This window comes from Carcharhinus amblyrhynchos, chromosome 7 (assembly GCF_965287045.1).
Source record: "Carcharhinus amblyrhynchos chromosome 7, sCarAmb.v2.hapA, whole genome shotgun sequence".
In the NCBI taxonomy this organism is placed as follows: domain Eukaryota; kingdom Metazoa; phylum Chordata; class Chondrichthyes; order Carcharhiniformes; family Carcharhinidae; genus Carcharhinus; species Carcharhinus amblyrhynchos.
Window position 1 is genome coordinate 112,522,741 of NC_137330.1, and position 27,264 is coordinate 112,550,004.

At 45.1% G+C, this 27,264-nt stretch overlaps 1 protein-coding gene across 1 annotated transcript in view; it reads right to left on the reverse strand.

Moving 5' to 3' along the window:
- The window catches only part of plb1 (phospholipase B1), a 150,472-nt gene that overhangs the window by 110,954 nt on the left and 12,254 nt on the right, over positions 1–27,264 (reverse strand). The window contains exons 6-17 of the mRNA XM_080193449.1: positions 25,792–25,835; positions 23,743–23,842; positions 21,788–21,839; positions 19,196–19,276; positions 16,081–16,146; positions 14,484–14,566; positions 14,337–14,394; positions 13,017–13,121; positions 11,522–11,617; positions 3,101–3,178; positions 2,856–2,933; positions 1,948–2,008 (exon numbers count right to left, since the gene is read on the reverse strand). Of these exons, the coding sequence (XP_080049575.1) occupies positions 1,948–2,008; positions 2,856–2,933; positions 3,101–3,178; positions 11,522–11,617; positions 13,017–13,121; positions 14,337–14,394; positions 14,484–14,566; positions 16,081–16,146; positions 19,196–19,276; positions 21,788–21,839; positions 23,743–23,842; positions 25,792–25,835 (902 nt within the window). The remainder of the gene's footprint in view (positions 1–1,947; positions 2,009–2,855; positions 2,934–3,100; positions 3,179–11,521; positions 11,618–13,016; positions 13,122–14,336; positions 14,395–14,483; positions 14,567–16,080; positions 16,147–19,195; positions 19,277–21,787; positions 21,840–23,742; positions 23,843–25,791; positions 25,836–27,264) is intronic.

Below are 27,264 nucleotides of genomic sequence, written 5' to 3' on the forward strand. Positions count from 1 at the left end.
AGAGGGGATCTTATTGAAACATATAAGATGATTAGAGGTTTAGATAGGGTGGATAGTAATAGCCTTTTTCCTCTGATGGAGAAATCTAGCACGAGGGGGCATGGCTTTAAATTAAGGGGGGGTAGTTATAGGACGGATGTCAGGGGTAGGTTCTTTACCCAGAGGGTGGTGAGGGATTGGAATGCCCTGCCTGCTGCAGTTGTAAATGCGCCTAGTTTGGGGGCGTTTAAGAGATCCGTGGATAGGTTTATGGATGAAAAGGGATTGGTTTAGGTTAGTGGGTCATTGTTTTGTAACTGGTCGGCGCAACATCGTGGGCCGAAGGGCCTGTTCTGCGCTGTAATGTTCTATGTTCTATAATGCCAGGGACATGGGTTTGATTCCCAGCTTGAGTCACTGTCTGCGCAGAGTCTGCACATTCTCCCCATGTCTGCATGAGTTTCCTCTGAGTGCTCTGGTTTCCACCCACGCTCCAAAGATTTGTGGGCTAGGTTGATCCACCATTCTAAATTGCCCTGTAGCATCAGGGGAATTAGCCAGGGTAAATACCTGGGGCTGTGAGGATAGGGCCAGGGTGGGATTGTTGTCGGTACAAACTCAATGGGCCAAATGGCCTGTTTCTGCACTGTAGGGATTCTATGAGATGCATTTACAACCAACCTAGAGAACTCCAAACCAGGCTCCACTCAGCTCAGCTGAGATGATAATAGCCAAATGAAAGGTATTTATCACAGCGGGCCCCCTTTGTGTCTTGTGTGTGAATTCTTGATTGACTGAGATGGTTTCTACTCCAGTCGGAGGCTGGTCATAAGGAAATGTTCAAACTTATCTTACTCTCTTGATGAAAGAAAGGTTCGTCACACTGAATATAAAGATAGCAAAGCAATCTGGAGGCCGGGAAGTCCACAAAAGAACTCAGCCCTTAAATTAATATATGCCCTTGAAAATAACCTCGATCAGAGGAACATTCCTCCATTACCACCGCGTGGTGTTGTCCGTATCACAAAGGGGGCATCTCACATGTCGGCCATATTGGAAAGGCTGAAAGGTTAGCTGAAGATTGTCCTGTTTTGAAGGGACCATCGAAAAACATTTGGGCTAAAGCGCGGCCTCTACATCTTTGAGGGTTCAGGCTGTGCCCTCATCTCCATGGCGACATCTATTTCACTTCAGAAACAGTGTGATGCCCTCTCCTTCAGCAATGGCTTTGTTAACAGCATTCAGAGGCCCTGTCCACCGCACCAAAAGAAACCTGACAGAAACGATATCAGTGTCCCCAATTCTGCTTAATTTTCTACATCTCCATTGCACTTGGACTGGTGAATGACAGGAGGGTGCTCTGTGCTAGAAAAACTATGGATATCTGGCATCATTTCATTGACGCAATCCACCCATATTAATAAACATCTGACTGAGATCGCAAGAAACTACAAAAGGTCGTGAATGAAGCCCAGTCCATCACTCAAACCAGCTTCCTATCCATTGACTCTGTCTACACTTCCTGCTGCCTTGGAAAAGCAGCCAGCATAATTAAGGATCCCACACACCCCGGACATTCTCTCTTCCACCTTCTTCCGTCGGGAAAAAGATACAAAAGTCTGAGGTCACATACCAACCGAGTCAAGAACAGCATTTTCCCTCCTGCCATCAGACCTTTGAATGGACCTACCTCACAGTAAGTTGATCTTTCTCAACACCGTGGCTCTGATTGTAACACTACATTCTGTTCTCTCTCCTTTCCTTCCCCCCCCATGTACTCTATGAACAACATGCATTGTCTGTATAGCGCACAAGAAACAATACTTATCACTGTATACTAATACATGTGACAATAATAAATCAAATCAAATCTCTTGCATTCCTGTTATTTGTCAGCAGTTGGATGGCCTGAGATTGAATCTAACTGGATTGATAGGACATTCCTATAATGATGCATTTTTACTCTACCTGAAACTGGAACAGCATTAGAGGCATCCCGTTCTGTACAAGTCACTACGCTGCCCGAATCCTATTTGAAAATGAGGCACAGATTTATTGAAAGGGCACTGTTGGTGCATTTAAAGTAAAGCAGTGAAGTAAAAACAGAAAGTGTGCAGCAAGTCATTGGTCTGAGTGTGAGTGGCCCTGGAGAGGGTCCAGAGGAGGTTCACGAGAATGATCCCAGGAATGAAAAGCTTGATGTGTGAGGAGTGATTGAGGAGTCTGGGTCCATACTTGGTGTAGTTTCAAAAGCTGAGAGGGGATCTAATTGGAACTTACAGAGTAAGTGCTGGAAAGACCGAACATGGGGAAGATGTTTCCATTAGGAAGAGAGACTAGGATCCGAGGCACAGTATCAGAGTAAAGGGACAACCCTTTACAGCCGAGATGAGGAGGAACTTCTTCAGCCAGAGGGTGGAATTCATTGCCACAGAAGGCTGTGGAAACCAGGTCATTGGGTGTATTTAAGACACAGATGGATAGGTTCCTGAGTGGCAAGGGAATCAAAAATTATGGGGAAAAGGCAGGAGAATGGAGTTGCGGATTTATCAGCCATGATTGAATGACGGAGTAGACTCGATGGGCTGAATGGCCTCAATCTGCTCCTATATCTTATGGTCTTTTGGTTCAGAACTCCTAGATGAGAGGTCATATCGGAAAGATTAATCCTCACCAACCGCAAGATTGCCTAACAGTGAGGAGGGAAAGAAAGTAATTTAGAAACACAGGGAAAAAAAACTTGTTCCATCAAAATGTGAAAGAGAGCTGGAAAGAATTAGACAAGAACCAAAAAGATGGAAGGAACCAAACAAGGGAGGAGGTGACGGAGGTACAAGGTGTGAAGATGAAGACAGTTCACTGGTGAACTTGTTTACCATCCGGCTGGCCATCTCCGCCTCCACTTTCAGACTGTTCCTATAGCTCCTGTTTTTGTAAGTGTAGAGATAGGGTCTCTTCTGTGGGAATGGACAGAGACAGAGTTAGTGGGATACAACAGCGCAACAGGACAACTTTCCCTTTAAACAGTAAACACGTGCAGGGACTGGCCGCAGGAGGAATGATTGGTAGCAATGATAGGAGTGACTTGTGTAGTCTGACAGCATCACTAGTCTGATCATACCTGATCGTACGGACAGTGCAACTGAGGACTTGTTGTTGTGCACTCAAAGGCTTCCTTTCTGTCATCATTGGGTTGTAGCTGTGAAGGAAAACAGATGAAGATTGATGTTCAGTGTTTTTAAGTTTAAAATTTACTTAGTAGTGTCACAAGTAAGCTTACATTAATGATGAAATTACGGTGAAAATCCCCTAGTTGCCACAACTTTGGAGCCTGTTCGGGTGCACTGAGGGAGAATTTAGCATGGCCAATGCACCTAACCAGCACATCTTTTGGACTGTGGGAGGAAACCAGAACACCCAGAGGAAGCCCACGCAGACATGGGGAGAATGTGCAGACTCCGCACAGACAGTGACCCAGGCCAGGAATCAAACCCAGATCCCTTGCACTGTGAGGCAGCCGTGCTAACCACTGTGTCACTGTACCACTCCTTGTTGCAGAGTAAGTAACAGCACAGATTTGACCTTGGTAACAGTCAGGTTTAATATGAAAAAATTGCAAAATGCACAATATCATGAATTGAGGGCTCATTATTGATAAGAACCTGTATCTGAGGAAGATACGCAATGTGATTCATTCCTTTAAAGATACTTCGAGATCCTGAACTGTCCTTTCTTGTGGTTATCTTTGGTTCAGATTGCAATCTTACCTTATCTGAATTTACATAGGTACAAACAGGTTAATTGATCAAATGATTCAGCAAACCCTAACTGCTGCTGGTCTATATCTCCGGTTGCTGCGTCCAATAGACAGACTTTCAATCAGTAAGGGGACCAAGGGTTACGGAGATAAGGTGAGAAAGTGGAGTTGATGATTATCACATCAGGTCGGTCATGATTGGCCTCATTAGCCTGAAGGCAAATTTAAAGCATCCACAAGCCTTGCTCTTTCAGAAGAATTATAGAATGGTTTAACACAGGAGTCCATTCAGCCCATTATAATTGTGCTGGCTCTTTGAAGGAGCTTTCTAATTAGTCCCACTCTTATTTGTAGTCCTGAAATTTCTTTGAAGGGCTTGTCCAATCCCCTGTGGAACATCACCATTGAATCTGTCCCCACCATCCCATGCACTCAACGTTACAAAACAACTTACTGTCTAAAAATAAATCCCTTCCTCTCCCAAATGCTTTTGAGCCAAATCCCTTAGCTTGCTACCTGTTGACAAAGCACATCTTATTCATCTGCTCCTCCATCCCATGGACATATTCGGCACCTTCGCAAGCACCTATCATCCCCAACTTTGCAATTGGTTGAAGAAGAATTCCTCCTGTCTCAATTATAGCAAAATTTCTCTGTCATCGGAAGTAACATCACATTGGAGCATTCGAGCCTATTCTGCCATTCGATTAGATCATGGATGAGTTCCATCTTAAATTTTTCTTTTATTCATTCTTTTACTTTCTTCACTTGAGTGTCACTGGCTAGGCCGGTATTTATACCCATCCATAGTTGCCCTTGAACTGAATGGCTTGCTAGGCTACTTCAGAGGGCAGTTGTGGCTCTGATGTCACATATAGGCCAGAGCTAGTAAGGACAGCAGATTTCCCTCCCTAAAGGGCATTAGTGAACCAGATGAGTTTTTCCAACAATCGACAATGAGTCACCAGTGGACTCTTAATTCCAGACTATCTTTTATTGAATTCAAATTCCACCATCTGCTGTGGCAGGGTTTGAACCCAGGTCCCCCAGTACATTAGTTGAGTTTCTGGATTAACGGTCTAACAATAATACCACTAGGCCATCGCCTCTCCTTTAGCTGGCCACCAACCTCTTAAGGGCAACTAAGGATCAATGGTGGCCTTGCCAACATTGTTCATTTCCTTGGAATAGGTAAGAGAAGTTAGAAAGAGGAATGGGAATGGGAAGGCGGGGTCGGGTGATAGTAATGAGAGCAGATTAAATTGGACTGATGGAAATGGCAGAGGCAGCATCAGTGGTAAAAACAAAGAAAATGAAAATAAAAAGCAGTAAAAAAAAGCAAGGGAAATATCTTATCTCACTTGAACTATCTTTGACCATCTTCATTTTTGTTGCAGCAGTTAACAAGATGTTATCAGAGATTGGCTGATCCTGCAGCTTATTGTCAAGTATTCTAGGACCACGGCTTCATGGGAAATACACCAAATACACTAATTTTTTAATTAGGGACAAGACCTTTCCTCTAAACCATCTTAAACAAACACGGTTTATTTAAAAGAACAGAAAATGCTGATAAACAGTCAGCAGCTCAGACAGGATTGATGGAGATGAGGAAAACAGTTCAGGTCGCTAACCTTTCATCAGAATTCTTCACCCGTTAGAACCATAGTATCCCTACAGTGGAGAAGGAGGCCATTTGGCCCATCAAATCTACACTGACTCTCTGACAGAGCATTCCCCCAGCAGTATCCTCGAATCACTTGCTGTGAAAAAGCTTTTTCTTCCCATCATATTGGCTTCTTTTGCAAATCACTTTAATTTCCTGTCCTTTCATTCTTGATCCTTTAATGAGCAGTAACAGTTTCCCCCTACCCACTCTGTCCAGCCCCTTTGTGATTTTGAACATCTCTATCAAATCTCACCTTCGCTTTTTTGTCTCCAAGGAGAATAGTCCCAATCTCTCAAATCTATCCACGTGATTGAAGTTTCGCACACCTGAAACCATCTTTGTGAAATTCTCTGTCCTCTCTTCAATGTGTTCACATCCTTCTCATAGTGTGGTTTCCAGAACTGTACACAATATTCCAACTGAGGTCTTGTACAAATTCAGCATAACCTCTTTGTTCTTGCATTCAATGCCCCTATTAATAAAGCCTAGAATATTATAAGCTTTATTAATTGCTCTCTCCATCTGTCTTGCCACCTTCAATCATCTATGCCCATATATACCCATGTCCCTCTGCTCCTGCATCTCTTTAAGAATGTTACCCCTTTGTCTCTCCAAGTTCTTCCTACCAAATTGCATCACCTCACATTTCATCGCATTAAACTTCATCTGCCACCTATCTGCCCACTCCACCAGCTTATCTACGTCCTTTTGAAGTTCCACACTGCCCCCTCACATGCTGACAAGTTTTGTATCATCTGCAAACTTTGAAATTGTCCCCTGGGCACCAAGATCTAGATCAATAGTATTTCAGTAAAAGCGAGAGTCCCAATACTGGCCCTGGAGAACTCCACCGCAAACCTTCCTCCAGCCTGAAAAATATCCATTCACTATTACTCTCTGCTTCTTATTATTCAGCCAAATTTTGCACCCATATTGCTGCAGTCCCTTTTATTCTATGAGCTACGACTTTTCTCACAAGTCCGTTGTGTGGTACCTTCCCTTAAGAAATCAATGCTAGCTCTTCCTAATTGACACTCATTTTTCCATGGGATTATTGAGTCCATCCTGAATAATTGTTTCTAGAAGTTTTCCCATCACTGAGGTCAAACTGACTGGGCTCGGATTGCTGGCCTTATCCCTATAACTTAGACAAATGAGGGGGGATCTCATAGCGATAATAAAATTCTAACAGGACTAGGCAGGGTAGATGCAGGGAGGATGTTCCCGATGGTGGGGGTGTCCAGAACCAGGGGTCACAGCCTGAGGATTCAGGGTAGACCATTTAGGACGGAGATGAGGAGACATTTCTTCACCCAAAGAGAGGTGAGCCTGTGGAATTCATTACCTCAGGAAGTAGTTGATGCCAAAACATTGAATGTATTCAAGAGGTGGCTGGATATAGCACTTGGGGTGAATGGGATCAAAGGTTATGGGGAGAAAGCAGGATTAGGTTTTGAGTTGGATGATCAGTCATGTAATGAATGGCGGAACAGTCTCGAAGGACTGAATAGCCTCCTCTTGCTCCTATCTTCTATGTTTAACTGTTTTTGAACGAGGGCGTAATGTTTGCAATTCTCCAGTTCTTATCTAGCTTGTTGTGTTGAAGAGATCAATGACACATTATTCCCACTTGATGAAGTAAGGAGTTCATCACTTATCAGATTTGACCTGACCCCAGGCAGAGGCCTGTGCAGAATTCTGATCGAGTTTGTTGTGTGTGATGCACGCAATCTGCTGTTTAGTACACACTCGAGCTGTATCAGCAGAAATCTCCTTATCGCTTTATTTTTAAATGAGATAAGATCGGAATGCCCAAGGAATTCAACCTCTGATCTGAACAAATTTGCTTTCTTTCTCATCACTTATTAAGGTCGAAATACCACAATCCTGGAGCATAAAAATAAACAGTTTATTAATGATATCTTATCTGAAGCATCTCGGTTTGGCCAAGACTATCGCTTTTTGTTTTTCCCTCTGGATACAGCAATGCGAAAAGGTCACTGAACCCAAAATGTTTGAGAACTCAAAATAAGTTCCAGTGCGCCAGCAGCGCCTTGTGAACTGTAGCAAGTGTTGTGCTATTATCCAGGCAAGAATTCCCAATCGACTGTGAATCATTGCTTTGTTCTTGACTCTTAAACACCATTGCTTCCACTAACAGGACACCCTGGGGTATGGCTAAAAAAGCAATATTTCCCAGCACTGCTGAGGGGTACAGAGACCATCAGAGTAAAGCAGAAGGTGGGTATCTGAGACTGAGAAGGTGGCTCCAGTTTGGGTTTTACTCTTGCCAAGCAAAGTATTGACAGTGAAATGAGGGGGGAGGGGCGATTTTCCCAAAAGTGCTAAACGGGCTGGAAAACTGTTCTAGATCGCGACAGTTCTGACAGTTCAGCTTCTCACCTGAATCTCTGCACTCTGTGCACTGAAGAGGTCCCAGTCGTGAACAAAAACCCAGGGCAGTGGGGCCTATTGGCACCAGAGTCTGATAGCTCTGGAACTCTGCGCGTGCGCAGTGATCCCGATCTGTCAGACTTCTGTTTGCTGCCCAGCCCAGGACCCCCGCAGTGCTGCTCCTCCCGTCCCCTCCCCCTCAGCGGTCCGATCATAGCCCCCACAATTCCCAGGCCAGCCCTGACCCCTCCCGTCCTGGAGCGCCCCGATGCCCAGGCTCCACCGCCAACAGTGGCAATCCCCCCACCCCCCTCGCCATGGCAGACCCTCCCCCGCGCTGACCTCCCCCAGGGTCAGATACCTCCCTCGGAGGCAAGTTCCCCCAGTAGATCACACCCCCACCCCCAGCCTGCCCTGGTCTCTCTCCATCCAGACCCATCCCAATACAGTGGCAGTGGGACCACCCCCCCCCACCCCTACCAATTACCCCAGGCCCCATCCCCAGTTGGTCCTGCCCCCTTGGCACTGCCTGCTGCCCCTTTGGGCAGTGCCACCCCCTCAGGTGATGAAGGGACAGCCTGTTCCGAAAGCTTGAGGCATTTGCTACAAATAAACTTGTTGGGCTTTAAGCTGGTATTGTGAGATTTCTTTCTGTTTTACCCCAGTCCAACGCTGGCATCTCCACATCATGACTCCTTCTGCACTGCAGGGATTCTACGATTCTATGATGTTAATGTATAAACGCTGGATGGGAGTTTTCTGGTCATCCTCGCACCATCATGCTTCCCTGTCATTCAATCTCATCCACCCTCTGTCGACCTTCCTTTTCATTCTTTGGTCACTAGTGGTGTTTGCTACCAAATAAACCTGTTGGGCTTTAACCTGGTGTTGTGAGACTTCTTACTGTATTTACCCCAGTCCAACGCTGGCGTCTCCACATCACAACTAATAAGAACATAAGAAATAGGAGCAGGAGTAGGCCATCTAGCCCTTCGAGCCTGCCCCGCCATTCAATAAGATCATGGCTGATCTGTCGTCGATCAGTTCCACTTTCCCGCCCTCTCCCCATAACCCTTAATTCCCCTGTCTATCAAAAACCCATCTACCTGTGACTTAAATATATTTAGCGAGGCAGCCTCCACCACTTCAATGGGCAGAGAATTCCAGAGATTCACCACCCTCTGAGTGAAGAAGTTCCTCCTCAACTCCGTTCTAAACCGCCCCCCTCTTATCTTGAGGCTGTGCCGTCTAGTCCTGCTATCCTTTCTGAGCGGGAAGAGTCTCTCTACCTCTACCCTATCCATCCCCTTCATTATCTTATACGTCTCTACAAGGTCCCCCTTCATCCTTCTAAACTCGAACGAGTACAGACCCAGTCTATTCAGCCTCTCTTCATAGTCCATGTAGTTGTCCATCACAACTACAAGAGGGAACAGGTTCAAGGTGAGAAGGGTGAGTTCAGGGGAGATATGTGGGGAAAGCTTTTCACACAGAAAGTGGCGGATGCCTGGAACACACTGCTAGTGGAGGTGGTGGAAGCAGGCACCAAAACAGAAAACACTGGAAAATCTCAGCAGGTCTGGCAGCATCTGCAAGGAGAGAAAAGAGCTGACGTTTCAAGTCCAGATGACCCTTTGTCAAAGCTCTCCCAGGAATGCCGGTTTCAGACTCCAGCATCCGCACTAATTTGCTTTTATCCAGTGGAAGCAGGCACGTCAGCAACATTTAAGGCTATCTTAATAGACGCATGAATGGAAGGTGAACAGAGGGATAGAAACTATGTATCGGCACAGGCTTGATGGACAGAAAGGCCTATCCCTGTGCTGTATTGTTCTTTGTTCTCTCCTCCCTCCCTCCTTCCCTGGCCTTTTTAAAAACCTGTTACATCTCAAATATTTTCCACTTTTGGAGAAAGGCCTCTGTCTAGAAACATGAATTCTTTTCTCTTTCTCCAGCCAGGCCTGCTGAGCATTTCCAGAAGTTTCTGCTGGTTCACATTTCAGATTTCCAGCATCTGAGGTATCTTACTTTCCTCTTTATCTATCTGGTTAGTAGTTTAAATAGGTTAATATCCCAAATGAGATACAAGGGGGAGGCGATGGCCTCGTGGTATTATCATTGAAACCCTACAGTATAGAAATAGGCCATTCAGCCCATCAAGTCTGCACCGATCACAATCCCACCCAGGCTCTACCCCCATATCTCTACATATTTACCCACTAATCCCTCTAACCTACGCATTTCAGGACACTAGGGCAATTTTTTAGCATGGCCGATCAACCTAACTGGCACATCTTTGGACTGTGGGAGGGAACTGGAGCACCCGGAGGAAACCCATGGAGACATGAGGAGAATGTGCAGACTTCACACAGACAGTAACCCGAGCCGGGAATCAACCCCCAAGTCCCTGGAACTGTGAAGCAGCAGTGTTAACCACTGTGCTACCGTGTTGCTAGACTATTTACCCAGGAACTCAGCTAATGTTCTGAGGATCCGGATTCGAATCCTGCCAAAATAGATGGTGGCATTTGAATTCAATAAAAAAAATCCGGAATTAAGAATCTACTGATGACCATGGAACCATTGTCGATTGTTGGAAAATCCCATGACCTGGTTCACAAATGTCCTTTAGGGAAGGAAATCTGTCATCTTTATCTGGTCTGCCTGTGACTCCAGATCCAATGTCGTTGACTCACAACTGCCCTTGGGCAAGTAGGGGTGGGCAATAAATGCTGGCCCACCAATGATGCCCATGTCCCACGTATGAATAAAAAAAACAAGAACATAAGAAATGGAAGTGGGAGGAGTCCACATGGCCCATTGAGCCCCTCAATGTGGTCATGGTCAACCTTGGGTTACATTTTCCCACACACCCCCCATCACCCTTAATTCTCCAAGACAGCCAGCAGCTGTTTATCACACACGTCTATCTGACATAGCAACTACAGGGGTTTTATACAGCAGCTAAAGTGGTGGAAAGTCCCTCTCACTATTGCCTCAGAGAGGTTACAGGCTGGAGTTTGGGTGAGAGTTAGGAGGAATAGGGAAGATGAGGTGGGAATTCCACATTACAATCCAGGTTTCATGCCACCAACTGACTATGGGTGGGGTTTTACTGCCTCACTCAAGTGAGACCGGAAATTTCCGCCCAAGGTCAACGGACATTTCTGTTGTCCACCCCTTGCCCACTCCGATTCTGTGCTAGGCAAGGCGGTAGAATTCCAACGTTTTTGGTCTGTTGTTAGGTTCCAAACTAATACTGGTCCTTATTACAATAACAAAGGGAAACATGTACTTTTTTATCCATTCATGGGGCATGGGCGTCGCTGGCTGGCCAGCATTTATTGGTCATCCCTGGTTTCCCAAGACCAGTTGAGACACAACCACACTGTGGTGGCTCTGAAATCACATGTAGGCCAAACCACATAAGGACCACAGATTTCCTTCCTTACAGGACATTAGTGAACCAGATGGGTTTCCGGCAATCGTCAATGGTTTCATGGCCATCAATAGATTCTTAATTCCAGCTTTTTTTTATTGAATTCAAATTCTACCATCTGCTGTGGCGGGATTCGAATCCGGGTACTCAGAACATTAGCTGAGTTTCTGGATTAACGGTCTAGTGGTAATGCCACTAGGCTATCACCTCCCTCTCTATCGGTACAGGAAAAGTGTCAAGGCAGCTAACAGATCAATGGAAAATACAAAGAAGTCACACGCACCATGTTATTCCAAAGTATTCCGGCTAACAGAGCTTGGCCTTTGGCAGTGAAGTGGAAGCCATCGTGTGTGAAGCAGCTGAGATTGGGTTTACCATTCTGCAAGGAAGAATAAGCAGAAAGCAACTGTAGTCAAAAAGGTCCCTCAGGGAATAACTACACCCTATCAAGCAAATAAAAATAATTCCAGTCTGTAATCACTCCCAGGTATCCATTATTCTATATATAAACCATCTGAATCCCTGGATTAGATTCCAGTCTGTAATCACTCCCAGGTATCCATTATTCTATATATAAACCATCTGAACCCCTCGATTAGATTCCAGTCTGTAATCACTCCCAGGTATCCATTATTCTATATATAAACCATCTGAATCCCTGGATTAGATTCCAGTCTGTAATCACTCCCAGGTATCCATTATTCTATATATAAACCATCTGAACCCCTCGATTAGATTCCAGTCTGTAATCACACCCAGGTATCCATTATTCTATATATAAACCATCTGAACCCCTCGATTAGATTCCAGTCTGTAATCACACCCAGGTATCCATTATTCTATATGTAAACCATCTGAACCCCTGGATTAGATTCCAGTCTGTAATCACTCCCAGGTATCCATTATTCTATATATAAACCATCTGAACCCCTGGATTAGATTCCAGTCTGTAATCACTCCCAGGTATCCATTATTCTATATATAAACCATCTGAACCCTTGGATAAGATTCCAGTCTGTAATCACTCCCAGGTATCCATTATTCTATATATAAACCATCTGAACCCTTGGATAAGATTCCAGTCTGTAATCACTCCCAGGTATCCATTATTCTATATATAAACCATCTGAACCCCTGGATTAGATTCCAGTCTGTAATCACTCCCAGGTATCCATTATTCTATATATAAACCATCTGAACCCTTGGATAAGATTCCAGTCTGTAATCACTCCCAGGTATCCATTATTCTATATATAAACCATCTGAATCCCTCGATTAGATTCCAGTCTGTAATCACTCCCAGGTATCCATTATTCTATATATAAACCATCTGAGTCCCTCGATTAGATTCCAGTCTGTAATCACTCCCAGGTATCCATTATTCTATATATAAACCATCTGAACCCCTCGATTAGATTCCAGTCTGTAATCACTCCCAGGTATCCATTATTCTATATATAAACCATCTGAAACCCTCGATTAGATTCCAGTCTGTAATCACTCCCAGGTACCCCAAACCTACTGTAGATGTTCAGAGTGGGCAGGTCCCATGCCACATGCATGCTCAGCCTCAGCAGGGGCAGGGCACTGCATTAACATATTTAAATCAGGCTCTCAGTCTGATAGTTTGATTGGCTAACCCCAGCAGGAAACAGAAGGAAAGACCAATGATGGGATCCTGCCACTAAAATGGACAGGAACTCTGCTACCCTCAGCTTTCCAGACTTACCCCCGCTCTGTTTAAGGAAAACTGGGCCGTTGGATTTTAAGAAACTTACTGCGGTGAGAGGTATCTCCATGTTTCTGAGAAAGGGCTGCAGAATCACAGTGAAGTCATTGCTCCGGTCGTAGACCCCAGAATATACCAACTCCTCAAGGAGCTTCTACAGAGACAAACACAGCGGGAAGGTCAGAATCACTGCTTATTTTTTGAAAGAACCTCCTTTAATTATTCTCTGCATCATGCCCCACTTGAGTCTGTGGCTGTCCACTACATCAGTTTTAAATTCATTTATTTGTGTCACAAGTAGGCTTACATTAACACTGCAGTGAAGTTACTGTGAAAATCCCCCAGTCGCCACACTCCGGGTACACTGAGGGAGAATTTAGCATGGCCAATTAGCTAACCAGCATGTCTTTTGGACTGCAGGAGGAAACCGGAGCACCTGGAGGGAACCCATGCAGGCAACGTACAAACTCCACACAGACAGTGATCCAAGCTGGGATTTGAACCTGGAATCCTGGTGCTACAAGGCAGCAGTGCTAACCACTGTGCCACCATACCATCCATGTCAGCGAGAATCTCATTTCTCGATTCTCACGGGATTTGCGCCCATGTCTCTGTTCTCGCTGTGGATGAACACAGGCGCAAAGTTGCCCCCTAATGCACACACACATTCACAGATAGGAAAATGTGAATGCAAGCACACATGCACATATACATGCATGCATATGCTCACAGCATCACGAGTGTGCACACACAAACAAGCAGACACGTGCACATATATCTACGTATACAGATATGTTCCAACAAGGGTCTCTGGAATGTACTTAGCCTGGGTAACTTAATTTCCCACCTTATAATTTCTCACCTTAGTAAGAAAAGATTGAGTAAATAATTAAGCTGATCCAAGTATACAGGACCTTTAATGTGTGTCTGCACCAATGTGCAAATTCAGTTTTCTACCCTCTGCAGAATCACAGAATCACTACAGTGCAGAAGGAGGCCATTTGGCCCATCGAGTCTGCACCAACTACAATCCGACCCAGGCCCTATCCCCGTAACCCCACATTTTTACCCCTGTCACTAGGGTCAACATAGCATGAGCAATCAACCTGACCGACACATCTTTGGAGTGTGGGAAGAAACTGGAGTACCCGGAGGAAACCCATGCAGACATGGGAAGAATGTGCAGACACCACACAGACAGTGACCTGAGGCTGGAATGGAACCCGGGTCCCTGGTGCTGTGAGACAGCAGTGCTCACCACTGTGCCACCATGCCACAGTTGTACCATTTTATACCTGCAAATCCGTGTATAATTCCTTCAAAACAACTGAAGATATTCTGGGCAAATATGAGATGATAAGTTACGTACCTGGTAATCCACAGACATGTCTGCTGATTCACGTTTGACCAAACACTGACACCAGTCCCTAAGCAGAAACAATCACAAATATATCTTTACAAAGCCTCAGGCTCTCTGTATAAACTGATGAAGAGAGGTTAATGTGAACATTTTTACCTCAGTTCAGTGTCCCTGTCAGCGAGCGGGTGCAGGATGTTAATATCCGGCATCTCCACAAGATTCACCAAGGCTCGTGGGACCTGCGGGGAGCACAGGTTACTCAGTGAAATCACAGCTCTGTTCTTATTCAGGGTTCCAGGGGAAATGGAGCAAGGGGGGAGAGGGATAAATGGAGCTCAGGTACATTTCACCTGGAACTAACTGACGGGTTGGACAGGTTTCAAAGGAGTGAATGGTCTAATCCTGTTCTTTTTTAACTTGTGCTGTTACCACCAAGCCAGACAATAGCTTCGGCAGTGGTTAAATGGTGCTCTCTCTGACCTACGCTGGATGTTGTCTATTGGTCTCCTCCACTGTAGAGATTCTATGAATTGATTTGATTTATTATTGTTACATGTATTAACATACAGTGAAAAGTATTGTTTCTTGCATGCTACACAGACAAAGCATACCATTCATAGAGAAAGAAAGAAGAGAGTGCAGAATGTAGTGTTACCGTCATAGCTAGGGTGTGGAGAAAAATCAACTTAGTGTGAGGTAGGTCCATTCAAAAGTCTGATGGCAACAAGGAAGAAGCTGTTCTTGAGTCCATTGGTACGTGACCTCAGACTTTTGTATCTTTTCCCGATGGAAGAACATGGAAGAGAGAAAGTCCGGGGTGTGCGAGTTCAATGATGTGTAGTTTATTTGGATTATTGGGTTAAATATGTGGGGCTATGGGGATAGGGCCTGGTTAGGACGTTCTGTGCAGGCTCAATGGGCCAAGATATTTTGGCCTTGGAGGGAGTGCAGAGGAGGTTTACTAGGCTGATACCGGAGTTGAGGGGGTTGAGCTATGAGGAGAGGCTGAATAAACTAGGCTTGTACTCGTTGGAGTTTAGAAGAATGAGGGGAGATCTCATTGAGACGTATAAGATGATGAATGGGATGGATAGGATAGAGGTGGAGAGACTCTTCCCGCTCAAAAAAGACTGTAGGACTAGGGGGCACAGCCTCAAGATAAAGGGGGGGCGGTTTAGAACGGAGTTGAGGAGGAACTTCTTCACTCAAAGGGTGGTGAATCTCTGGAATTCTCTGCCCGTTGAAGTGGTGGAGGCTGCCTCGCTAAATATTTTTAAGATGCGGGTTGATGGGTTTTTGATAAGAGAGGGGATTAAGGGTTATGGGGAGAGGGCGGGAAAGTGGAACTGAGCCACGACAGATCAGCCATGATCTTATTGAATGGCGGGGCAGGCTCGAAGGGCTAGATGGCCTACTCCTGCTCCTATTTCTTATGTTCTTATGTTCTGCTCTGTAGGGGATTCTATGATGTGGGTATGCCGGCGTTGGACTGGCGTAAACACAGTAAAAAGTCTGACAACACCAGGTTTTAGTCCAACCTATTTATTTGATAATATTCTCACAAGCTTTCGAGGGGTTACCCTCTTCGTCAGGTGAAATATGGTTGGACTAAAACCTGGTGTTGTCAGACTTTTTACGGGGATTCTATGACTCAGAGCTTCATTCTAACCAGGGATCTGAGGCAACATGAATAAGTTATTAGTCACTAATGAGATGTCAGTTCCTGTAACGACAATGACAAAGCCATGCTTACCTCTCGTTGCAGTATATCCAGAGCCTCTTTTATTCTGAGTGTAACATTTTCTGGTGAGTCATGTTTCTAGATCAGGAGATAAAGAAAGAGAAACACTTTAAACACTCTGTGTGCAGTGCCCCTTCCATGATGTTTATGAATTTTTGTTCTAAACACATTTGTTCTAAGCTAATGTTTTGTTGTGATTTCGGAATTGTTTTATATTATTTAAGAGCACAGAGAATAGGAGTGGGAGCAGCTCACTCGGCCCATCGAGCTTGCTCTACCAGTTAACATGATCATGGCTGATCTTAAGCCTCAACTCCATTTTCCCACCCATCTCGCCATCTCATTCTATACATGAACCACTTTCACCCTTTTGCTTCTGGAGATCAGTTTCAATTTACCACCCCCACTGTATCATTCACTTCTGGGACGGCACGGTGGCACAGTGGTTAGCACTGCTGCCTCACAGTACTAGGGACCCGGGTTCAATTCTCGGCTTCGGTCGCTGTCTGTGTGGAGTTTGCATGTTCTCCCCGTGTCTGTGCGGGTTTCCTCTGGGTGCTCTGGTTTCCTCCCACAGCCGAAAGACGTGCTGGTTAGGTGCATTGGCCATGCTAAATTCTCCCTCAGTGTACCCGAACAGGCGCCGGAGCGTGGTGACTAGGGGATTTTCACAGCAACTACATTACAGTGTTAATGTAAGCTGACTTATAACACTAATAAATAACCTTTAATCTTCTGCAGTTCTGAACAAGGTAAATGGCTGCCATGACCAAAGTTACTTATTCCCTTTGGAATTCAGCAATCATGCCACCTCCCAGTGTTTGACTTGCTACTGATAAAAAAGTGGGAATTTTGCTCATTCTATTGGAATAACAGCAATACGTCTGAGAAACTGAATTAGTGATTCATTAGCCCATCTAGCTGAGCAAACAGACTTTGAACTTGCCATCCCACCACAACACCCACCCCCTCAACACTTCCTCTTTGAAGGTTTCTTGGAAGAGGCACAATAAACCAATGGCAAACTTTTGTAACCTAACACCGGCTCAGTCAAGAAATACATAAGAATCAAAGAACAGGTTAGGAGGCTGACTCATCGGGCCAGTTTCACCAGGAAACCATCGAGCCAGTTTCACCATTCTTCCCATGTGCAGAATGTGTGGATAGACCATGCTAGATTGCCCCTTATTGTCAGCAGGTCTAACTAGGATAGATTCATGGGGTTATGGGGATAGGGCCTGGGTGGGATTGTGGTCAGTGTAGACTCAATGGCCCGAATGGCCTCCTTCTGCACTGTAAGGATTGTATGATTCAGTGAGGTCACAGCTGACCTGTGTCGTAATTCCATCCGCCCCTTCCTGTTTCACATCTCTTATCACATTTGACGAGCAAAAATCTATTTTGGACAGAAAAGTATTGGTTGAGCTAGCATCTTCTGCTTATTGTGAGAGAAACCTACACTCTTCAACAGGCCTTGGTCTGAGGAAATGTTTTCTCACTTCTCTCCTGATAAGTTTAACTCTGATTTTGAGATTGTCGCCTTACCCTAGAGCAGAAAGGTTTTATCTCGGTCTCCCTATCATAGAATCTCTATAGTGCAGAAGGAGACCATTCAGCCCATCAAGCCTGCAATGACCACAATCCCACCCAGGCCCCATCCCCGTAACCTCACGTATTTACCCTGCTAATCTCCCTGACGCAAAGGGGCAATTTAGTATGGCCAAACAACTTAACCCGCTACATATTTGGTCTGTGGGAGGAAACTGGAGCACCCGGAGGAAACCCACGCCAACACGGGGAGAATGTGCAAACTCCACACAGATAGTGACCCAAGGCTGGAATCAAACCCAGGTCCATGGTGTTGTGAGTCAGCAGTGCTAACCACCGTGTCACCGTGCTGCCTTTCAATAATCTCAATGTAATCATTCCTTCTAGTTCTACTTTCCAGGGAATACCTGCCTAGTTTATGTAATCTCTCCTCATAATCTAACTTTAGGAGCTTTTTTTTTAATTTGTTCATGGGATTCGGCCCATTCCTGAGGACATTTAGGGGTCAGTCACATTGCTGTGGGTCTGGAGTCACATGTAGGCTAGACCAGATAAGAATGGCAGATTTCCTCCCCTAAAGGACGAGGTTTAAGCTTATTTATTTATTAATCACAACTAGGCTTACATTCACACTGCAATGATGTCACTGTGACAATCCCCTAGTCACCACACTTTGGTGCCTGTTCGGGTACACTGATGGAGAATTTAGCATGGCCAATACACCTAACCAGCACGTCTTTCAGGCTGTGGGAGGAAACCAGAGCGTCTGGAGGAACCCCACGCATACATAGAATCATAGAAACTCTACAGTGCAGAAAGAGGCCATTTGGCCCATCAAGTCTGAACCGAAGACAATCCCACCCAGGCCATACCCCCTTATCCCTTACTTATTTACCCACTAATCCCTCTAACCTACTCATCTCAGGACACTAAGGGCAATTTTTAGCACAGCCAATCAACCTAACCCGCACATCTTTGGACTGTGGGAGGGAACTGGAGCACCCGGAGGAAACCCACGCAGACACAAGGAGAATGTGCAAACTCCACACAGACAGTGACCCAAGCTGGGAATCAAACCTGGGTTCCTGGCACTGAGAGGCAGCAGTGCTAACCACTGTGGCACCGTGCCGCCCCATTAGTGAACCAGATGGGTTTTTACAACGATCGATAGTGGTTTCAAGACCACCATTAGATTTTTAATGCCAGCTTTTTATTGAATTCAAATTTCACCATCTGTGGTGGTGGGATGCGATTCCTCAGAGCATTACCCTGGGCCTCTGGACTACTGGTCCAGTGATAATATCTGGTAACATCCTAGTGAATTCACTCCTTCCAAAGCCTTTCAATGGCAGGATTTGTACAGAATTGTACACTGTGCCCCAGGCCTGGATGAACCAGAGGTTTGTTTGGCTGCATATTATGATCACTATTAGATAAATGCTGTTCGATTATTAACCAAGTCTGGCTCACTGTCTGTGATTAAATCTGCTGTCTTGATTTACAAACACAAAAGCTATCTTGAATGCGCATAAAGTAAATGACTACTTAATGAGAATTAACCGTTTATCCTGCTGGGTACCTGATTTGTGCAGTAGGCACACAGATCAGCAATGCCGAGGTAGACAGTGATCAGCTTCCAGTCCTTCTGAAAGTTGATAAGCTGCAGTAAAACAAACAACAGTTAATTCACACAACTTTTAACTTGACACAAGCAGATTTTACGATCTAATCTGCACGCCATCAAATCCCTACAGTGCAGGAAGAGGCCATTCAGCCCATCGAGTCTGCACTGACACTCTTACCCAGGCCCTATTACCCCTGCCCTCTCCCTGTAACCCCATGCATTTACCCTACTAATCTCCCTAACCTGTACCTGTTTGGGTATGGAGGGACTATTTAGCATGGCCAATCCATCTAACCCTCACATCTTTGGACTGCAGGAGGAAGCAACAGCACTCAGAGGAAACCCACACAGACACGAGGAGAATGTGCAGACTCCACACTGACAGTGCCCCAAGCCGGGAATCGAACCCAGGTCCCTGGCGCAGTGAGGCAGCAATGCAAACCACTGTGCCACCGTGCCATGAATTTAATGTTGGCAAGTGCGAGGTGGTCCACTTTGGTAGGAATAATGGTAGGAAGGATTATTACTTACGTGGTGAAAAACTGCAGCAGGCGACGGTGCAGAGGGACCTCGGGGTCCTTGTGCATGAGTCGCAAAAACCCAGCTTGCAGGTGCAGCATGTGGTCAGGAAGGCGAATGGGATGCTGGCCTTCATAGCGAGGGGGATTGAATATAAAAGTAGGGAGGTCTTGCTGCGGCTGTATAGGGCATTGGTGAGGCCGCAGCTGGAGTACTGTGTGCAGTTTTGGGCGCCGTACTTACGCAAGGATATCTTGGCCTTGGAGGGAGTGCAGAGGAGGTTTACTAGGCTGATACCGGAGTTGAGGGGGTTGAGCTATGAGGAGAGGCTGAATAAACTAGGCTTGTACTCGTTAGAGTTTAGAAGAATGAGGGGAGATCTCATTGAGACGTATAAGATGATGAATGGGATGGATAGGATAGAGGTGGAGAGACTCTTCCCGCTCAGAAAGGACAGTAGGACTAGGGGGCACAGCCTCAAGATAAAGGGGGGGGCGGTTTAGAACGGAGTTGAGGAAGAATTTCTTCACTCAAAGGGTGGTGAATCTCTGGAATTCTCTGCCCGTTGAAGTGGTGGAGGCTGCCTCGCTAAATATTTTTAAGATGCGGGTTGATGGGTTTTTGATAAGAGAGGGGATTAAGGGTTATGGGGAGAGGGCGGGAATGTGGAACTGAGCCACGACAGATCAGCCATGATCTTATTGAATGGCGGGGCAGGCTCGAAGGGCTAGATGGCCTACTCCTGCTCCTATTTCTTATGTTCTTATGTTCTTATTAATCCAGCTGCACATACAAACTTGCAAAGCATGTAAACTGCAGAAAGAATCAAAAATATCTGCGTAATTTACCCATGTAAATGATGGAGAAAGGTTTTCTTTAGGTCTTCTTGCTGGGATTTGACACTACTTTGGCAGCCGTGCCTTCAAGGGCCTAGATCCAAAACCACTGGAATTCCCTCAATAATTCTCCCTGCTTTTATCTTTCCTCCCTCAAAGACAGTCCTCAAATTCTATCCCTTTTGATCTCCTATCCTAACATCCTTGTTGGGTCCATTCATTTGTTTGAACAGACGAGGGGACAGCACCTATATGAGTTTTAAAATGGTTTTGAACACAACTTTAAAAAATATTATTAACATGACAAAAGTGAAAAGAAAAAGAAAAACGAACTTGGAGACAGGTTTCTACTGCCCCTGTTTCAGGCCCCTGTACTGAATTTGAACACACTGAACGGATCTCGGAAACAAACTAAAACACGCACACCTAAAATCCAAACTATATGTCAACCCTTATCTTGTTATCGGAAATGTTTTTCGCAGTCAGTCTCAGAAAAATAATCCTCACAGCTGAAAAGTTTGTTTGCCTGCATTGTGTATCCTTCGGGAATGCAGTTTTTTTTTAGTTAACCTTTATCCTTCTGATCCTACATGTCATAAAGTTAGCAGTCAATTGTTAGGCTTAGCAGAGTTAGTAGCATAGGCAGAAATGAAGTCTTTGAGCAACTTTGAGACTGGAGCAACCAGCACACATAGGATCTCTCAATTTTCTACTGTGACTGATACCAGTTTTGCGTGATTTATGCTGCTGTGAAGTGCTTTGCGATGTCTTGCTACTTTGAAAATGTTATTTGACTGCACGATGATTTCGCAGAAATATTACGATGCAAAAAGAGGCCATTCAGCCGTACTGGCTTTCCAAACGAGCACTATGATTTAGTGGGTACAGGTTAGCAGGAGTCAAGTTATAACTTTACCAAAAGTGTGATAGGTTGAATGGCCTATCTTTGTGCTGCAGCATTTTATAATTCAACAATCTAAAAAAACCCAACTGTGTAATGACACCACTGGATGTTAATATTCAGCTCCGAATCAGCTTTCCGCTGATTCTCCAGATGGATCAATCGGCCCATTATGATACTGAGCTATCAATGATTAACTGGAACCCAGTGTGGGCTAAAGTAACAGGTAGAGGAATTTCCCATGAATGCTAATTACCCTGACCCCACAAGGAAATGTCTATGGTCACTTACCGTGCTACTTTTCAAACTGGCCACCAGTTTTTGAGCCTGTCCTGGTAATTCACTGAAATAAAACATCTCTTAATTAGTCCATGAAATAATGTTTGGCCACAAAGGGAGAACTGCAACGTAATCAGGACTGTAAATGGAACAGTACTGCGGCCCGTGATTATTTCTCATATTTTCCAATGTCGCCAGCCAATTTTGATTTCTTTGGATGAATTTTTGCTCTTGATGTCTTAGTTTGAGTGATTTTGTAGATCAAGTGCATCCAGGTCAGGGGTCAACTGGATCTGCTGTAGGGTATAGGATACTTCACCTTTCAATCACACAGCTATCCAATCATGGAAACATAGAAGGGTTTAAGGTGCTGGGGAGTAGGTACAGGGGAGATGTCAGGGGTAAGTTTTTCACTCAGAGGGTGGTGGGCGAGTGGAATCGGCTGCTGTTGGTGGTGGTGGAGGTGAACGCGCTGGGGTCTTTTAAAAGACTCCTGGATGAGTACATGGGGTTTAATGGGTTTAAGGGTTATAGATAGGCCTGGAAGGTAGGGATATGACCGGTGCAAATTGTGGCTCGAAGGGCCTGTTTGTGCTGTAGTTTTTCTATGTTAAGCCCATTCAACCCTCCCATCCTGCGCCACCATTCATTCTGATCATGGCTGATCATCCAAGCCAATAGCCTGATCCCGCTTTCCCCCGTATCCTCTGATCCCCTTTGCCCCTAGAGCTCTATCTAACACCTTCTTGAAAACATACAACGTTTTGGCCTCAACTACTTTCTGTGGAATTCCACAGGCTGACTGGGTGAAGAAATTTCTCTTCACCTCTGTCCTAAATGGTCCACCCCGTACCCTCAGACTGTGATCACTTATTAAGGACTCCCTCACCATCAGGAACATCCCACCCTGTCTATCCTGTTAGAATTTTATACGTTTCTGTGAGATCCCCATTTGAACTCCAGCGAATATAATCCTAACCCACTCAATTTTTTTTCATATATCAATCCTGCCAGCCCAGGTACCAGTCTGGTAAACATTCGCTCCACTCCCTCTCGAGCAAAAACATCCTCCCTCAGATAAGGAGACCAAATATTCCAAGTGTGGCCTCACTAAAGCCCTGTATAATTGCAGCAAGACATCCTTGCTCCTACACTCAAATTCTCTCTATAAAGACCAACATACCATTTGCCTTCTTTATCGCCTGCTGCACCTGCGTGCTTACCTTCAATAACTGGTGCACATAACATTCAGCCACAGAGTGAGAACTGCATGTAATCAGGTCTGGCAACGCAACAGTACTGCGTCCCGCTGCGCATGCCCCTCTGCTAATTAATGGCTATTCAGCAAGAGTAATGAACACACCCAGATTCCCATTCACAGCTTCATCTGCTCGCAATAATCCTATAAAGATCTGCATATCTACTCTTTCACACCTCTCTGTACCTTTCCAGCCTCTCCACGGGGAAGAGAGAAGACTGGCGGGAAAATTATTTTTGGAATTCCTGGCATACGCTGGCATCCTGACAGCGTGTTACCCTCAACTCACAGCTAACTATGCAGTGAAAGGAGGAAACATAGATTTACCTTGCTCATTCCAGTTGAACTTAGTGTACTTATTAGTATCACCAGTAGGCATACATTAACACTGCATTGAAGTTACTGTGAAAATCCCCTAGTCGCCACACTCCGGCACCTGTTCGGGGTACACTGAGGGAGAATTTAGCATGGTCAATGCACCTAACCAGCACATCTTTTGGACTGTGGGAGGAAACTGGAGCACCCGGAGGAAACCCACACAGACACCGGGAGAACGTGCAAACTCCACACATACAGTGACCCAAACCGGAATCAAACTGTGTCCCTGGCGTTGCGAGGCAGCAGTGCTAACTACTGTGCCGCCTCAGGTATTTCTTAGAGATAATAGAGGTAAAAGTGAGATAGTCTCAAATAGAAAGAGAGAACCTACTCAGCTTTCGCTCTCAAAGCAGACTGATCGAAGGAGCTGTCATGTCTTCCATTGCTCGGGGAGTATCCAACCAGATCAGGATTAAACAATTTAAAAATATCTGTGGGTTAAAAACATGGGCAGAGGTGTTAATTGTTATCCATTCTGCTAATATGGTAACATTCATGTTATTGATATGATAACACTCACACATCCTTGTATCACAGTGAAATATTTCAAGATATTTAAATACAGTCCAAGGTTTTCTGGTTCAGCAGCCTCCTGGTATGTCACCAGCACCATTTTCTTTTGAAATTTAACACCTTCAGGATGCCAGTTGGGGCTCCCTTAAAATCTTAAATCAAAATCTTGTGGCTGCAAGTTCCACTTTGGAGACTTGGGGATAAAAGCAAGGCTAACACAGAGGGTGCTGACCTGATGTTCCGTCTGCCTAAGGCCCCAACTGTCCCTTTGGTGGATGCAAAGAGTTCCCATGACAACAAAGGAACTCTCCCTGGTCTCCTGGCCTCATTCTAGGGGAGGCGCTGACATAGTGGTATTGTCACTAGGCTGGAATCCAGGGTAATGCTCTGGGAACCTGGGTTCGAATCCTATTACAGCAGATGGTGACATTTGAATTCAGTAAAAATCTGGAATTAAAGAATCTAAAGATGACCATGAAACAACCATTGTCGATTGTTAAAAACACCCATCTGGTTCACTAATGCCCTTCAGTGAAGGAAATCTGCTGTCCTTACCTGGCCTGGCCTACATGTGACTCCAGAGTCACAGCAATGTGGTTGACTCTCCAATGCCCTCTGAGCTGGAAGGCAATTAGGGATGGGCAATAAATGCTGGATCCAGCCAGTGACACCCACAACCCATAAAATGAATAAATAAAAATTACAATGTCACTTCACAAAAACAATCACCTCATCATCGTCACATTGCTATTCTACTTGTGCCATAGCAATGGTCGCTACGAATGTAACAGGAAGCAGTTAAGGTTTAAAGAGTCAAAAGGTAGGTGCGGTCAAACACAGGGTGATCGCTTTTGCACGATTGAGGTTTTTTATTAACTTTTACACAGCCGACACAGAGGCCATTGACCACACGGTACCATGATAGGCCTCTAACAAAGAACAAAGGACAGTACAGCACAGGAAATAGGCCCTTCGGCCCTCCAAGCCTGTACCGCTCATTGGTCCAACTAGATCATTCGTTTGTAACCCTAAGGCCAGAAAGATCAGCTGGAGCCAATATTTCACCTACCCAGCAGGCAAACCTGCCCCAATCCCACTGGCATAATAACTGATCCAAAAATCCAGATCTTCATCTAGTATTTAACTAACATCCCAAACAGTTGTACACCAGCAGTATCCCATTATTAACAGGTGAATGCCCAGTTAGTCTGCCCCTCAGTGAGGGCTGGATTCTGGCCAGGAGAACTCATCAGACTTTCTCAAATTGTGCCAAGGGATCTTCGAACATTTATGGAACAGTTGGAGAAGATTTCAATTTAAGATTTTCTCTCAAGGATGCTATCTCCGAAGATTCAAGGTGAGAAAATGGCACAGTGGTATTGTTGCTGAACTTGTGGTCCAGAGACCCAGGGTAATGTTCTGGAGACCTGGGTTCGAATCCCACCAGGGCAGATGGTGTAATTTGAATTCAATACAAAAACTGCAATTAGAAGTCTAATGATGACCATGAAACCATTGACAATTGTCAGAAAAAAACCATCTGGCTCCTTTAGGGAAAGAAATCTGCAGTGCTTGTCTGGTCTGGTCTACATGTGACCCCAGAGCTACAGAAATGTGGTTGATTCTCAACTGCCCTCTGAGATGGCTCAGCAAGCCACTCAGTTCAAGGGGCAAATAGGGATGGGCAATAAATGTTGGCCCATCCTTCAAGTGCTGCAGTGGAAAATCCACCTTAGCGGGGAGGATAAGCTATGGTCCAGAATTTAACCACACCCAAAGACAAGAACATAGCCAACAGATCCAGACTGATACTCCACGTTTATTACTGAAAACCATGTATTTCACCGGTGGCACCTGTTACACGTACCTGGTAAGGAACCTGGCATCCGGGTACCTGAATGTTCATCAATGCTACAGTCAGTAAACAAAGAAAAGAGAATTGCGTCACCATCCTAGAACTGTACTGAAAACATAATGATAATCACTGGGCCTTTACTGGCTCTGTGAAACAGCTTTCATACAAACGGAGGGGGGTGGGGGGGACGCATAGTGGTATTATTGCTAGACTATTGAACCAGAAAGTCAGCCAGTGTTCTGGGGATCCAGGTTTGAATCGCGCCACGGCAGAAGGTGGAATTTGAATTCAATAAAAAATGTCTAGAACTAAGAATCTACTAATGTCCATGTAACGAATGCCGGAAACACCCATCTAGTCCCTTTAGGGAAGGAAATCTGCCGTCCTTACCTGGTGTGGCCTATGTTGACTCCAGAGCCACAGCAATGTGGTTGACTCTCAACTGCCCTCCGGATGGGCAATGAATGCTGGAGCCAGTGATGCCCATGTCCCACAAATGAATTTTTAAAAAATCCCTGTTTTACTCCGGAACACCACTTACTGAAGGATCTCGGGTTCGAGGTAAAATACAATATAGAAAATAAAGGACACAAGGGTTTTGTCCAAGTTGGTACCAAGAGTTCCAGCTTCAGGTCCTTCCAGGGATGCCGGGTAAGGGGTTGAATAACTGCATCATTACCATTCCCCAGTGATGTCCAGCTCCCTGCTGGGTGGGTGTCTAAGATTCAGCAGCCCCAGGATTACCCACCAATAGAAGATCATTTACATACAAATATATGAATATATGAAGAATGAGGGGAGATTTGATAGAGGTGTATAAGATTTTGATGGGTATAGATAGAGTGAATGCAAGCAGGCTCTTTCCACTGAGGCTAGAGGAGAAAAAAAACCAGAGGGCATGGGTTAAGGGTGAAAGGAGAAAAGTTTAAAGGGAATATTAGGGGGGGGCTTCTTCACGCAGAGAGTGGTGGGAGTGTGGAATGAGCTGCCGGATAAAGTGATAAATGTGGGGTCACTTTTAACATTTAAGAAAAACTTGGATGGGCTCATGGATGAGAGGGGTGTGGAGGGGTATGGACCAAGTGCAGGTCAGTGGGACTGGGCAGAAAATGGTTTGGCACAGACAAGAAGGGCCAAAAGGCCTGTTTCTGAGCTGTAATTTTCTATTGTTCTATATGTGAGGAGCAGGAGGAGGCCTGCTCCACCATTCAATAAGATCATGGCTGATCTGATTCTTTCTTTCAGCCCACATTCCCATCTACCCCGAAAACCTTTCACTCCCTTGTTAATCAAGAATCTATTTAAAAATATTCAAAGACTCAGCTTCCACCACCTTTTGAGGCAGAGAGTTATAGACCCATAGAGTCATGGCTAACATGAGGGGACATAGCTTTAAATTAAGGGGTGGTAATTATAGGATGGATGTCAGGGGTAGGTTCTTTACTCAGAGGGTAGTAAGGGTGTAGAATGCCCTGCCTGCTGCAG